We start from the raw sequence: 16,114 nt of genomic DNA, 5'->3' as shown, positions 1-16,114 counted from the left end.
GTAATAGGAAGTTATTATACAGAAGGGTCAGACCTGTAACTAGACTTCATTATAGATGGGTTTACAGTAAGATTTCCATTCACTTAGTGTTAAATTAAGCTGCTGCTAGGAATTCAACAGCACCTGGATGACAGGGTAAGAGCATACACAGCTCCCATCAACAGCAGAAGGGAATGAACACCCAGTCTAGCTTCTGAGTGTAGGCAGCTGAACAACCCCCCCACTTTTAGCGTGAGCTGTGACTGAGCCAGCAGAATTTTTCACCATTTTTTTTGGTCATGGTAAAGGTTACATCTCACCTTGCAGCTGTTCTTATAGTTTTTTTACCCATAGGAATTCAATATTCGGAAGTCTATCCATGAATAACTCTCTTATAAACTTCAGTTCTATGCAGTGCCAGCACTCAGCACCACAAGATTTTCCTTGCAAAGCCTGGAGGATCTTATTTTCTCAAAATCCAGCTTTGGATCCCTTAAGTAAGTACCCATACAACTTCTCACACTACAGTGTGTTAGTAAGGAGGTGCTACAGACCCAGGGCCTTTAGGCAACACTAAAACCAAAGAAGAGACCTGCACTGAATTTTGTCTTATAGCACCTAACAAAGGAAGCTGTATTTGCTGCCGATGGAACTATCTACAGCATCCAAGCTCACGAGTGACCTAATCCTTTCCTGCGACAGCATTTTTAGCATGTTAAAATTTCTGATGTAAAGCATATTGAGAAGACATTGAAGGCAAATAAAAGGCTAACCAGTCAACAGAAGTGATCTTATTTATCCTAGGGTGTGACACAGCACCTTAATTCTGAACATATTACCCTCTCTAATGAGGAAATGGATCATTATCAGCACCGCATTACAAAGATGTACATAACTGACATCTTGATTCTAGTTGGTGATTTCTACTGTGTTCCTAGCTTACTAGTTGTGAGCCCTTTCCTGGGTTGAGACATTTTATATTAGACCTGAGATATCAAACACAGGATACTGGTTTGCTTAAGTCCATCTCTAGTTCTAATTTCTTTTTGTAAATGGAAAATATTTGGCAAAAAGAGTCTTTCAAGCCATGTCAGGTTTTGATTTTGTTTTTATTCGTGGCACTAACAGACATCAATATTTTACAATATATAATATATAGTAATATTAGATGCAGATGGCTAAATATTCTCATGCTTTCAACATTACATAGCTATACATTTTAAAGTTCAGCTCCAAAAAAAAAAAAGAATCTGCCACCACTCTGGTCTGTGATTATAAAAATGTAAATATACAAACTTCCGCTTCATCAGTTTCATTACAATATAGGAAATGTGAAAAAGCATTTTCATTTGTCCTTTTTAAGTTAATCAATTTAACAAAAATTTTCAACATATGTACAACAACAACAACTACCAAAGTAGTTAACATTTGAAAAAGATGTTGCTATAAATACTTGTGAGACAACATACAACAGCCACACGAACTGGAAACAAAGGGCCAACTTACTCATGACGTCAAGAAGAGACGACAAAAGTCCTGGTTACTGATACAAACCAGCTTCACTTCATTTTGCAGTGCAGGAATGAATCCTAAATCTTGGATCTCTATGCAGTACTCTGAATCTTATTTATAACCTTCACAGTCTGTTGCAAACAGAGATCCCTTAAGGTGTCTTAATGTTTTTAAAGTGCCATGAATGTTACTAGGATTCAGTGTATCTCTGTATTAGCATTCTATACATCATATCCCGTAAGTAACTTTTCAATAGACACTGTCTCACATTCACTATTGATTGCCTGCTTTCTCAGAGCTCCAACAGAGATAAAAAGTTCACCTAATTTTAAAAACCAACAACTGCAGCATATGACAAATTAGGTCCTTCATAATGTACCGTTAAGTTTTTCTTGTGATTGTTTTTTATAGATCTTTATTCTGATTTTCACTCTAATTGCTTACAGCCTTTTTCCAAATCAAGTAAGAAGCAGGTAAATAGTCTGAAATAGTTACGTATTTTTAACAACTTGAAATGAGTATTACTTTTCGGAGAGCTAGCAAAGTCTTAATTTTGCCCATAAACACAATTAAGTATTAACACAGGATTGCACAGTGTTTATATTATATTAACCTGCCAACAAGAATAGTATATTGGCAACCTTAAATATTCAGAGGCAAAACACAGTTCCTTGGCACAGAAACTTTACAGCAGAGCAACATATTTTCCCCTTAGAACCATTATGCAGGAACACACAGAAAATTAACTACAACTTATTTTGGCTTGTAGACAAGAGAATAAACTAAACTTCTTGATTTTTTTTTGCCACTTCAGACCTTGAATGATGGTTATGGGTGCACACGGGTTTAGGTTTTCCAATTACCTGTTCTTTATACATGATTCAAACGAGCAGAGGGACCTATAACAAAGAAAAGCACTTGATCATTCAAGATATTTTTAAACCTCCAACTGTTGACATTGTTAATCAAACATTCTCCTGTGGGGCTGTTTTCAGGCTTGGTCTCTTCATCAGCTCCGTGAGACTACTTAAAGCTTATCTGCTTTTTTCTAGCTGAATCAGTTGGTCTAATGAAAGGTGTTATCCTTCCCTAAAAACTGACACCTCATACATCCTTAGGTGTTACAGCTGTCACTACATGATTACTGGAACATAGGTGACATATTTTTCTGTGAACTTCCTTCATTTTGTGAAATGAACAGAAACCCAGGCTGCGAGTACGCAATGTCTGACAGTCAAAATCTGTTCAGTATTGGTTAGCTGTCACTGGTCATAAAAATCAATTGATGGGTAGGTACTTTGCTTCCTGACCGAATGAAGGAAACTCCCAAAGACTGCAGTTCAGGAAAACAAACAAAAACTTACCTTCTCTCTTAGTCCTCAGGTCGCCTAAGCATATGCTTAATTTTAAGTAAGTATGCTAGGCTGCTCTTCCAAAATGAAAGTTACTGAGCTTTGATTCTATCAGAGAGATATACATTAAGGTCACCACAAAAGCTAAACAGGAATAATGTATTTGGTCAAGTATAAATCTGCCATTTCGGCCTTAGTATCTCTGGCAGAAGCTTTATTCTTGAGGAGAAAAATAGGTCACAGTATAAATTATTAGCAAGGTGAAGAGTTCAAATTAAATTTTATCATTCAATTCAAATAGAGTAATAGCATGCAAACAACTGCCTCCCACTGTGCATGGGAACTAGAATCACTTTGCAGACTCATTTGACTACCTGTATATCAAGCTCAGCCAAGCTTTTAGTGGGGCCTCCTGCCCCATTTCCAGCATACCAAAGCCAACATCAGCTGTGGCTTTGAGTCTGTAATCTCTGTCACTGCAACTACAGCAACTGTATTTCTTCATTCACAATTATGTATCTTTGATTAGGTGAGAAGGTGAGGTGTCTACTGCTTGACATAGAGGTATGTAACTAGGCCACGCTTCCTAGAAGATACTCAACGTGCCATAATGCAAATCGATGCATCACTTGTTGGCAACCAACTTCAAATTATGCCAGTGTATACCAAGGATTCATTGTTATGGGTGCAGTAACTTCCTTACCTGGCTCCTTTGATTGCCAACAGAATGATACACTGCACGTATCAAGAGTTCATGTGACTAAGTGCTGATGCCGAACATTGGCATGAACACTTGTGGATACTGTGACGGAGCCAAATTAATTTTTTAAATTGCAGTGAGCAAACAGAAAAGGCTGCTTAGATGCAGCTCCAATCTCTATTAGAAAATATGTGAAACCTGTAGAATCCGTCTTGCATGTACCATTAAAAAGTGGTCTACAACAATCATTTTAACATTAGCAAAATCCTGTTCTTCAGATACACAGCTTGCCTTCCCCACCCTGTGCAGGCACATGCCCCCGCAATATTTTTAGCAAATCCTTGGGTACAACTCTATCTAAAATGAGTAGATGGTACATAAGCAAAGGCAACTTTTATAGCTTCTGTTTGTTGGGTAAGATTTTTAATCCTGCATGGGCTTGTGCTGCAACTATACCTACAGCTAGACATCTAACGTATTATTTGCATGCGTAGTTAATAGTTTTCTCCACAGATAATCATGGTAAATCCCAAGGCAAGTTACACAGACACAAAAATACACATGCAATGATACATAGAATTTCAGAAATCTAGCTGGCTTATTTTTCATTTTCTGAGACAGAGAGTTAAAAATTAAGACATAAAGATCTGAAGTATGTGAAATTGTGACAAAATCACTTGGTACAATTTAAGGAAAACACTAGTCCACTTTTAACACCAGAAGCTCAAATGGCACAGCTCTATGACCTGAGTTTTCATCACCAGAATTAGCCAAAATTCAGTCTCAGATCAGCTGTTTCTTTCCTAGATCAACTGATCAACTGCACAGCTGGGAAGCAGGCTCCTTGCTAGTGAGATATGTTCATTTCTCAAGACAATTAAACACCAAAGGCACTAGGTCAGCCACCCTGCTTGGTGGTTTTAGTTGATGCCATCTCCCTGACTTGCTGTTATGCTTTGGATGTGTTAAAACACCTGCCAGGCTCCTTGACAGACCATTTTGAAAACTGGAGAGAAAGGTCACTTCCCGCATATTGTTAGGTCTTTTCCAGTTTGGTAAGTTCAGCCCAGTAAGCTCCAGTAACATGTCTCCATCTCCGTTCCCTTTGGGTAGGACCAGTAGGGTAACCACTTTCTTGCAGGTCCCTGAACTGCACTGCACTGGAGATGACCCATTTTATGGAGCAGGCCCAGCTGGGCTTGGCACCCACAAGAATTTTCCTTTGGGAGTCTGTGGACAGCAACAGAGTGCAATAAAACAGAAGCCATTTCTTCAAAACACAGTGTGATTTATTTGCCAAAACAGGCACAGTACTCCAAGAAATGGATTAAGTAACAGCCAGGAGAGCTATGCGCATACTGTTTTACCTGCACTTGGCATCTCCCTCAAGCACCTGTTTTTGCTCTGGTTTGTTTTGGCTGACCCCATTACAGCCTGTGTCGTGCAGACCCTGGCTCTCAGCAAGACAAGGTCAGCCTGCAGCAGCTTCTCTCCTTCCTTCATGCACAGTGCATCTTTTAACCTTAAAGTTCATCACTTTCACAAACAGCTGTGTAATCAGGGGTGGAGTGGAGGAGTTGCCTTTTCACAGCTATTACTAGAGCTCAAATGTTTGTTGGGATGCTCCTTATCTAGGCAATGAGTTGCTTTTTACATTTAATGACCCCGACAGCTCCATTTGACTTACTTCCATTGCAAATAACTCCTCTTAAATAAGACACAGTCATACATAAGCAAGCCATACAGATTCTCCCCAGTTCCCCACAATATTAGCTAAATAAATGACTTCCCCATCAGAAGCCCTTGTCCCAGAAAACTTGAAGACAATGGAAGAGAAGCAGATGCAATCACCGAACTGAACTACCTACTCTGCTGTCTAGTTGCTGCCACCAGAATCTTCGAGAAAGCAAGGCCAAACATGGCTCTGTGCTCATGTATCCAAATCATAACATCATAGATCTTTGACAGAGGAGGCAAAATAAAGAAAAAAGTTTGCCTCAGCCCTGGCACAAAACCACTGCCAGTCACTGTCTTCAAAACCCCTCAGTGTTCTTTGGAGACATGTTCTTCAGCTCTAAAGGAAGAAAACCCTGATATGCAGCCATCATGTATTCTCTCTCCTCTATGGGTTCAACTTTTGCTGTCATAAGTTGTCCAATGGCAGGGAAGGCATCAGAATTCTGTTCTTAATTTAATGCAGCAAGCTAGAAGAGGTATTAATATGCACTAGATAGAAAATCTGAGAGATCTGACAACATTTTAACTTCTATCAGTTATCAAGGGCATGAGATCTCAGATGTCAAAGTGATACAATGTCTTTGGCATATACAAGACTTAGCTTATATATCCAGTATCTGAAAGAACAGCACAGTAGTGAGAAAAATCATGCTGTCTTGGACAAAACACTACTGCCTTTATTTCCATGAAAGACCTATATAATAAGGGACGTACTCCTCCGTCATTTCAAAGTCAAACCTACCAAAAACTACTGTCTTGAAAATGGAAGAAGACAGGCACAGTATATCCAGTTTACTTTCACTGCCTGCAATTGCTATCCAACTGTTTTGAAACAAATACCCAAGGATATGATAAAGAACTGTTTTAATGAGTAGAGCTATGGGTCCCCTCAGAGACTTTTGCAAGAGGAATGTATTTGGAAGAACAAGGAATTTGGAAACATCTAGAAAACAACTGCAGTAATTATTCTTGAATGCCCAAATCCTGTTTATTCTGTAAATTGGCAAAGTGGGGGAAGGCCTGATCTGGAGTATTATTTCTTCATAATCTGTAGTCTTAGAATCATAGAATATCTCGAGTTGTAGGGGACCTGTAAGAATCATTGAGTCCAACTCTCTGCTCCTTGCAGGATGATCTAAAACTAAACCATATGACTATGAGTGTTGTCTGGATGCTTGCTGAACTCCAACAAGCTTGGTGCCACGACCACTTGCTTGGGGAGCCTGCTCCTGTGACCAACCACCCTCTCAGTGAACAACTTTTTCCTGATCTCCGATCTGAACTTCCCTGATGCAGCTTCATTTCATTTTCTTGTCTCCTATCACTGGTCAGCAGAGTAAAGAGATCAGCATCTCCCCCTCCACTGCCCTCCTTCAGGAAGTTGTAGACTGTGATGAGATCACCCCTTAGCCTTCTCTAAGCTGAACAAACCAAGTGACTTCAGCCACTCCCCATAACAGTACGTGTAGTATAGATGTAATTTTTAACATGACAAGTAACTGCAAATCCAGATTTCTGTTTGCATGCTAATGTAAAGTTCCCTGAAACACTGATTCGTTTGAATCTGTGCGATTCTGTGGAATTTCTGGTTTACCAGAAACAAGATTTTTTTGGCTACTTTTTAACATTAAAATTTGATTGCATTTTTAAATTATTTTAAAGAGGAGAAGTAAAAAAGGTTAAAACTTTTTACACATTTATGGTTGGCATCAGCTAAGTCATGTGTTGGGAAAACTGCATCTGCTTTTGTACACACCCTGCAGTCCTCAGATCAAAGCCGATTCTTGGATACTGCAGCTCAGTATTGGGATGATTCCACAAAGGCCAATTGATTTGCTTCCCTTTACCAAGAAAATGCAGTGTAACTTGAGGTTAGGAAGACATTCGATCAAAGAGGTAAGTGAATTTACTCCAAAAATCACACCTGGGGAACTGAGCATTTAACCATATGGGAGCTGACTGACAGCAGCAGTGAAACATCCATCATCCAATAAATGAAGCTCAGGTACACATTAAAACAACACCACAATTTTACCGAGAGTTCTCGGCATGTGCGACCAAGGTGTAAGTGTTGGGAATCAAAGTCTAGGACACGGTACTGAAAGTAGGAGAGAACACTTAGTTCTAATTTGCTTCAGGGTCTCATAACTGATCTTTCTTAGATTCACCTTGTCTAAAGGACACTCAGTATTATCTCAGATTCACAAGAATGAAAATGGCATGAAAATGCTTTCTGAAATGATGTTCACACTCTTGATGTTGTCTTTAAAAAGTATTGACTATTCATACAGTTGCATCTATGCACAGGCATGTTTTAGTCTTAACAGTATGTTTTAGTAGCTGTTCAAAGGTTTGAAATACACTCCTGATCTTTGATTCAGTCAGAGAGAACAGTGCATGTACCTTCCTCTGATGGAAGAAAGAAATGTGTGGCTAGAACAGTTTATAAATGGCTCTCGAAGCACAGCAAGCATAGGTTGCTTCATCCACAATAAAATATAAAAGTACATTTACCTTTCTTAACTTTGCTGCTCCAGCACCAGAGCGAATGGCTTCCATTAGGGCTTGCCTGGCCTCCCCGGGGTTACCTGTAGCTGTGGCAGAGGATTTAGGAGCTGCAGCTGCCAGCTGAGTGGGAGGTGGTGGTGGTGGCAGGGCAGGGGCTGGTGGAATACAAAGCTGCTCTTCCTGAGGGTCTTCTGCCTTCTGCAAGGACAGTTCTGCGTTCCTAAGACTCTGCAGCTCTTTGGAGGCCAGTGAAGAGATCTGCTCATGATGCAGTTGAAAGGAGATGATTAACATTAAGCATGACTGAACTGTAATTATATGATATTTGACGCACTTTCAGTACCCCAATTTCACTTTGCTTGAATGATGTAAACCACATAGAACTTTTGTTTGCTCATAGGGTTGAACATCTGTTACTACTCAATCACATCACTCAGTTGGGCTGATTACCAGCATCAAGGGTTTGGCATTGACTCTGTCTCAGAAACTCAATCTTTATTTACTGTGAGCTCCAGCATCCTGTAAGTCTTCTTGGCGTGTAAGGTAAAAGAGAAAGCTGGACTTGGTATTCATTTGGAAACAACCACATGGGTTTGGGAATCGGGAAGATTTTAAAGCTGCAATAGCCACCCAAGAATCTCATTACTTTTTGCAGTCTGGCTGCACAGAAATAATCTCAGATGACAGGGAGGTTCTTCTAGAACTGAGCTCTCAGACATGGCTTCATTGAAAAAAATGCTGTCAAACCTGAAGTTTCCAGCCATACTAAAAAACCATAAAGTAAAATAGGACCAGAGAGAACTAAGTGAAAGCACTGAGAACAAAAGAATTTGATTACTCTTCCAAGCGTGTTTCTGTGGAATTTCTGAAACTAAAATTTCTTCCCGAATTGCCAGCTTGGAAAATCATCCTACTTTAAATGAATGCAGGGGGAGGAGGCAATCTTTCAGACTAAGCCAGCTTTTCTGTCAACTGTCTCAACAAATATTTTTGCTGTTAACAACATCACTGGTAGTAATCATGATAAATTGTTAGTAATTACAACGATTTGGTGATTATTAGGCAATTCAATATCATGTGCCAAATGTGAGGTTTTCAAGCAGATGCATTAGCATTCCTTTCTCAGAGAAACTGAGGCACAAAACTTCTCTAGTGAAAAATGGAAGGATTCATCTCCATCAAATAATCTACATTCAGGGAGCTCCTATATTCTATTTCTTCATTGCACACACAAACACGACATATGGGAATGACATGTCAGATAAAATTTGAACACTTGAGATAACATGAAAGGTACAGCCCTTTCATCACAGGGTATCTGTATCTTGCCCTGTACACATACAAACATAATGCTTTAACTAGCACAGGTGATGTGGTGTGATAAAGAAGTGTTCGGTTTCCAGGCAACTTCCTTTAAAATGATGGCAAAAGCTTCTCTGCTGGAGCAGAGTATTCCAAAAAGTCTCTGTGATAATACACCACCACTTCACTGTCAGAGCCTCTTCCACACAAATTCACATTAATTCCAAATAAACGCAGAATGCAGTTAAGCATGTCAAGAAGGCTGCTGCCTAGTATGTCCCGCTCTCAGGCTCAGAGGAAGTGGTACCCTACCTGCAGCAAGGGCAGTAAGATATTTGATTTGAGAAACAAAGTAATTCCCTAACACAAGCAAGAGATTCTTTCTATCTATTGCCAGCTATCTTGATGTGTGCTAATGGACTGAGTCATTGCATGAGGGAAATCAAAACCTCCTTGCCGAATACACATCCTTGGCTGACACAGTGAACTGAGTGAAAATTAAGGCTAGAACAATGCAGGTTTTGGCTACTAGGAGTAAGAGATGCTGTAATAATTAGGTAAATCTTTCAGACAGAAGGAATCATCCTGCTGTGGTGAAAGTTGATGTTCCATCAACATCAATTACTTGCATACAACTTGCATGCACCAGCTCATGTTAACAGATGAACAGCATGCATGAAGAAGCCCTAGAGTTTCTTTTCGGATAACTGGGATTGGATGCATATAGCAGGTAATGCAAATACATCAATCTAACTGCAAACTTCTAAAGTGCAAAACCCCCCACCTAAATGTGAAAACTATGAATATTGGATGTCTTTTATGTATACTCCCTGTAATTAATTTGGATTTCTACCTGCTTCTTTCTCAGTTAAAAGCACACCATTTGAAAGTTAAATTTTATAGCAGATGATAGGACCAGACCCGCTATGCTATCTGTGTAAGTCAGATCTGGTCTTGTGTCATGTTAGCTCCCCATCAACTTTTCTCTTTGCAGCACAAAGTTTAGTTTGTGACATTTCTGGGTTCATTCAAAACACCCAGCAGTAACAGACTGCATTTGAAAGATCACTTACCATCTTTATTTCTTACCTTTTTCAGCTTTGAGATGCCACTGTGGCCTCTAATCGCTGCTAGTAGAGCTGCGCGCTCATTCTCCGGCTCAGTATATGAGGGTTTCCTGTGATTGCCATTTAGTGCACTGTCTGAAACCTAGAATACAAAAAGAATAAACCTCACACTGTTATTAGGCATTTACTTAAAGGTAGTTTGGAAACACTATTAAAAATATTTTTGGCGCTTGTACCAGAATGCAAGCTATGGAGACTAGTCAGTCTGTCTTCTTTTGGCCTTTTATAACCCTTACTGAACGGTGAGGATATGCGTACTTCCAGATGCAGTCTCATATCTCCCGAGCATGAAGTCAGTGGCAAACTAGTATCACCTAGTAATGTTTTTTTCTTTCATTGCAGGTGTTTTCTCTACGCTGTGTGTTCCTGTTCTGACATAACACATTGCCATGCAGGTTTGGCTCTTAGGCTAGCCTCAGTTACGTTTCATTTATGCTGTATCTCTGAACCCTCTGCCTCCTCTAGCTAGTGGAGCAGCAATGGCATTGCGTAATATAAGGGACGTGCAGAATAAGCAGTGGCTTGGTCTGTATTTTGCCAATATAAATTTTTCAAATGCCTTGTGTACTCGAGCTCATCAGCAACTCTACCAGTTATAAAACCTCTGGTGTCTGACGGGGTGAATACAGGGCTCTGCAGTCTGAACAGGCTAAAAAAAAAGTCTCCACTTTACCTTTCTCAGTTTTTCTTTCCCCCCTCCTGTCTGAATGGCTTCCATTAGGGCACTGTGCAGTGACGTGTCTTTTGGAATTGGTTTTTGGATGACAGGTTTGAACTTCTTCTTTGGTCCGAAGATATTGGTCTGAACATTAATGTCCAGTTCACCGCTAGCATTAATATCCGAATCATCAGGTTTCTCCTCCTGTTCTGACTCGGCGTTTGCTGCTGCACCGTTCAGCTCAGGTGAAGCTTTACGTGAACTGACTTGTACACTGTTAGCAGGAGGCCATTTAGTGACTCGCAAAGGCGAGCTGAAAGAGGATGGGACTCCTTGGAGATCAGGAGACTTGAGAGATGAGGCTGCATAAGTATTTGTCAGAGTCTCACATTTCTGGTCAAACAAAAGATGTGTCTTTTTCTCTGCTATACTTTGCTTGCTGTTTAAACCATGATCATCTTCTGCACTGTTGTTATCCTTTGAAGAGGATTTAGTAAGTGGGCCACTGGCATTCTTTTTATACCAACTCAGAGGAGTTGCCTGATTTGGTGCCCTGATGTTAACTACTTTGTTTTCCATGCCAGAATTATCAGCAGGTGTAAACCTGTGGGATGCTTTTTGACTGCAAGTAAAAATACTTGAAAGTGTTTCTCCTGATTCTGCTGATTCTGTTCCCACGGGGCTGTATTTAGCCACAATAATACACCTTTTTGGTGAAACTTCTCCTTCAGTTTTAACCTCTCCTGCCCCTTGCTTATTTTCGTCTTTCTCATGATATTCCACAGGGTCAGATTTAAAAGTAGTTATGTTGATGTGTCTTGCAATAGCAGAGGCAACATACTGACTTGAAGTTCTCCTATGTGGCTTTACAAATGGAAGCTCCAGCCTGTCCTTATTAATGGTTGTGGTCACTAATGGTGTTACCTGAGACTGTGTAACTGGAAGAGGTGGTTTGGTCCTTTCATTCTCAGACTGTCTTTCAGCTACCTGGGTATTAACAGTTTGTGGTGCTACAGGTTTTGGAGCTGCAAGACAGACAGGTTTGTGTTCGTGTTTCATAGTAAAGGGCTTAGAGTTTGCGGTGACTGCTGACTTTTTAGGAAGATGCTCAGCCAAGTCATCACTTTGCTTTTCCATAGAACTTGACCTCCAGAATGCCTTCACTTTCCCAAGATGAATTTCCTCACTTTCGTCAGTAGAGGTACCCGGTATGTGCTTACAGGCACTGGCATTTGCGCCTATAAGGTTGCCCAGTTCATCTATCTTAATGGCACCAGCGGAAAGCGAAACTCCTCTATCAAAATGTTTTACTTCAGGTTTGGGAGGGACAACTTTAAAGGTTGTCAAACCCATTTTAGGTTCGTAGTTTGTTCCTGAATTCTGGGCACGATGATACCATGTGGGTGTTGATGTGACTTCTTCTACTTCAACTTTTTTTGCTGGTGGCCATTTGATTTCTAATTCTGATCTACTTTTTTTCAGAACTCTTTCCCTATTACTACATTCATTAAATGAATTTATCTTCTCTTTTGCTGTACTGATTTCAGCGGTGGCCTTGGAGTGAGACGGAGTCAGCTTAGATTTACAGTCCTCAGACTTCCCACCATGTTTGTTGGGGGGGTCCAGTCTTAAGTTCTTTTCACTTCTTTTTTCGAAGGAGGATGTGAGAGATTCAAATATATCTCTCCTCTGTTCCACAGGCAAGTGACTGAATTCACTTTCTGATGGTTGCTGATGTATTAGGTCCTTGGATATGCATACAGCTCCCTCATCTGTGTGTCCCTTATCAAAGGAACCTGCATTGTTGTTTTTATTGGTAAAGTTTCCTGTATTAACAGCTGAGATATTTTGTGAAACCCTTGTCTCTGTCTCTTGATTTCCAGCGGAGTTAGAGGTGCTAACTTCTGGAGCATCATCTATGACTGTTACTGGAATAGAAACAGTAAGATCTTGGGCAGCCTCAACTTTTCTTCTATGTGGGCTCAACACTTCATTGATATGCTTGGAGTCAGAGACACTTATACCATCCACTGCTGCAAAATACACATACAACATTATATGTAGGCAGTATTTAGGCAATATGACTTTAAATTACACAAGAAGCCAGTACAAGCTTAAGCGGATCAGGTATTTTAGTTACACTGAAAGCAACAGGAATATATTTATGCCTGTATTACAAAAAAGGAGAGATCTGGGTCTTTTTTATTGTCTCGTTGCTGATTAGGATCAGCCATATATTCCTGCAGTCCTCCTGCTTCAGCCAGTGGGAAACATACAAATGCAGCTGAAAGCAGAATTTAATCTATTGTTCAGACCTTATCTTTGACTAACTTCTCTCAGTGATAAACATTTCACCACATGACTCCAAAGGAGAAACATTTCTGAGAAACAGCGAGCAACTCCAAATTATGTTTCCCAGACCTGGTTAGTAATAACAGCCCAGCTGAAGGATTTCCTTGAGCAAGCAAACAAAGAAACAGTACTTGCATTTTTTCTCCATTCTTCTCACCCTTCATTACCAGTCACTCCAGAAGCCTCATTGTGCAAGAAGCTTAACTCTCCTCTCAAATTTGCTGGTATAAATCAAGGGTTACAACACAGAAGCTAAGAAACTGCAGTGTTAGAGAGCTCACAGGCATTAAATCAGAATCAAGTCCACTGCAGAAATACTGAAATAAAGATGGGAAGTTTAAGTTTTCAACATCATTTGGTGACAAACCATTAATAGAGGAATACTTCTATTCACAGTAGGAAAAAGAGGAGCACAATATGACATTTTATCTCTTCCCACTGTTTCTTTTCATGTTTTTCAATTCTTAACTTTAAAATATGCATGCTAATGCAGAGGAGGCACTGGATACAAAAATGTCCCCCCATTCTCCACGTTGTCACAATAAAATACAAAACAGAGACATTGTTCCTTAAACACAGAGCTACATTCACAACTGATTTAGCTTCACTGAAGTCAATGAAATTATACCAAATTTGGCCCATAAAATGTGTCCATAAACTGCTGTTCATCTCTTTTTGGTAGCAGACATGGAAATACAATGACAATCTCATAAGCAGCTTGAAAAACATTCAGTGTGAGTCTATGAAGAGTGGCTGCCCCAGAAGTAAATAGAGAGCAGACACTGGGTAGACCACATTCTGCCTCAGACCTGTGAGTTGTTCCCAGCAACCTTAGTGAAAAATATGCAGATGTCTCTTCGACTGCATCTACTGGCTCTGCCTCTCTTTTTTGTACTTGAGAGGAAACGTATTTACTTACCTTCTAAATCTTCATCCAAGCCAGTCAAAGTCTGCTGGAGTTTTGCAGAAATTAATATATCCTCATTTTCATGCTTAGTCAAAGCCATTTCTTCATCTCTCCTGCTAAATGAGAGAGGAGAAAAAGGTTAGGTTTCCCCTTTTTTTGCTTTGCACCACTGCTCTGAAATACACTATCATTTCAGCACCTTTGGTTCCACTGGCGTTCTGAAACTCACTTCCCGAAGCATGAAAAATACGCAGCCTTAGCGACACACACACCACCATACTGACACATCCACGTCTAGGAAGGATCTCAGTAGTGCCTGAGCATATTCAGTGTGCTGGCAATCAAAAGACTAGGATTAATAAAGCCTGTCGCAAAGAAACAGTCTGGCTTCACTGTGAAGTACACATTTCAACCGCGCTGCAGAAAGGCAGCATATGCCAAGGTAAAGGTTTTGCATATCCATACAATTTTAAAGCAGACCACTAGCCATCCTGTGCACACACTGTGCAGATATATCTGCATCTTAATTAAATATAAATTACATGGTAATGAAAAATAAATAAAGCTAAGTACTGTTAGACAACCACTCTGCATCTTGAGGGGAGGAGGAAAGAGAAACTAATCCCTTCAGAGCTGTTTCTAATGAAACATATCAAGGGGCCTGATTTTGCCAGAAAATAACTACATGGGTTTTGATGAAGTTGTACAATATCTGTAACAAGTCTGAAATCAGAATGAGTGCCAAGTGTTGTCTTGGCTTATTAAAAGAAAAAAGAAAACGCAGATGAAACTAAGAAAAATCCTAACAAAAAATAACTAAAATTAAAAAATTATGTATGGCAACCTGTTACACAACAGACCTTCTGTTTCTTAGGAAGAAAAATTTTGACCACCAGAGCTTTTCTATCTAAATCACTGAGACTGGGACTTCACATTGGACAATTCATGTTTTCCAGCTACCCATCCCTTGCCTGAATTTAAATATTGTTATCTGTGACTCTCTAAGTTTTGCCCTTGCCTATTGAAAAAAATCCCAACTTTCCCTTGTAGCCACACTTAAACTAACTCTGGTCAGGCAAAGCAGATTTTTTTTTTTGGTAGTTTACCAAACACTACCTGAAAAATGCCATTTTTCTGCTGCCCTTTAAGATAATAATCTGCATAAAATAAATAACATCTAATTATGAGCTTCCTTTTTGCTATTTTATTGTTTAATTTTTCCCTTGCTCATACCAGGAGCAACTGAACACACATGTTGAAGCATCAGGTATTTTATTTTATTTTATTTTACTTTATTATTTATTTATGTAGCATTCACCTCTCCTTTCTTTATGTCTTTTGTAGTAGCCTTGGAGCCCGATTCTTCCACTTGCACCTAAACTCCCTTGCACTTACAAAGCTGAGTCTGTGCACGTGGGATCAATGAAAACAGCAAAAGACACCCCCAAGGAAGCCTTCCAGAACTTTTTTCACATATACACATTCCTTGTGTATCTGAACAGACAAGACAGGCTGCATTCAAGATGGCAAGGCTTATATATGTGCCTAAGTGGTTTCCTAAACTGGAATCTAAGACAGGAATCTGTATTGTTCTTTTAAATACCGAGGAAGAGCACAGTGCTCTGTGACTGCAATACAATTTTTTCCAACATTTGCCACTGACCTGAGCTTTGACAGCCTCTGAACATCCCCAGAAGCCAATGTGAACTGATGATGCTCAGGCTCAGCACCTACACTGCAAGACACACCAGTGAGATTACTCATCTGAGCAATCTGACAAAAAGATTTAAACCTACTGCAGCATTTGTATTGGGAGAAAAGACTGGCAAACAAAACTCTCAACCTGAAGGTGGCAGAAAGAATGAACCGACTGAATTTCATACTGGTTTTGCAGTGGAAAGTTTTATAAAATTAATAAAAAATACAGGCTTTCCTCTGAGTGCATTTTAGAACAATTTATTTGCAAACTCAGAAAGCATT

The 16,114-nt window shown here is 39.8% G+C and overlaps 1 protein-coding gene across 9 annotated transcripts in view; it reads right to left on the bottom strand.

The window, feature by feature from the left end:
• Positions 1-1,069: 1,069 nt before the first annotated feature.
• The window catches only part of COBL (cordon-bleu WH2 repeat protein), a 206,459-nt gene continuing 191,414 nt past the window's right edge, over positions 1,070-16,114 (bottom strand). For 8 of the 9 annotated variants that reach the window (XM_037379292.1, XM_037379291.1, XM_037379289.1 and 5 more), the window contains 5 exons: positions 14,147-14,250; positions 10,891-12,908; positions 10,180-10,299; positions 7,795-8,046; positions 1,070-2,390 (listed from right to left, as the gene is read on the bottom strand). In XM_037379292.1, coding sequence (XP_037235189.1) covers positions 2,373-2,390; positions 7,795-8,046; positions 10,180-10,299; positions 10,891-12,908; positions 14,147-14,250 — 2,512 coding nt within the window. In that variant the 3' untranslated portion in view covers positions 1,070-2,372. The remainder of the gene's footprint in view (positions 2,391-7,794; positions 8,047-10,179; positions 10,300-10,890; positions 12,909-14,146; positions 14,251-16,114) is intronic. The other variant, XM_037379290.1, reaches the window with a different exon arrangement.

This window comes from Falco rusticolus, chromosome 3 (genome assembly GCF_015220075.1).
Source record: "Falco rusticolus isolate bFalRus1 chromosome 3, bFalRus1.pri, whole genome shotgun sequence".
In the NCBI taxonomy this organism is placed as follows: domain Eukaryota; kingdom Metazoa; phylum Chordata; class Aves; order Falconiformes; family Falconidae; genus Falco; species Falco rusticolus.
Note: the sequence above shows the minus strand (reverse complement) of the source record. Positions and strands in the feature narration are given on the sequence as shown.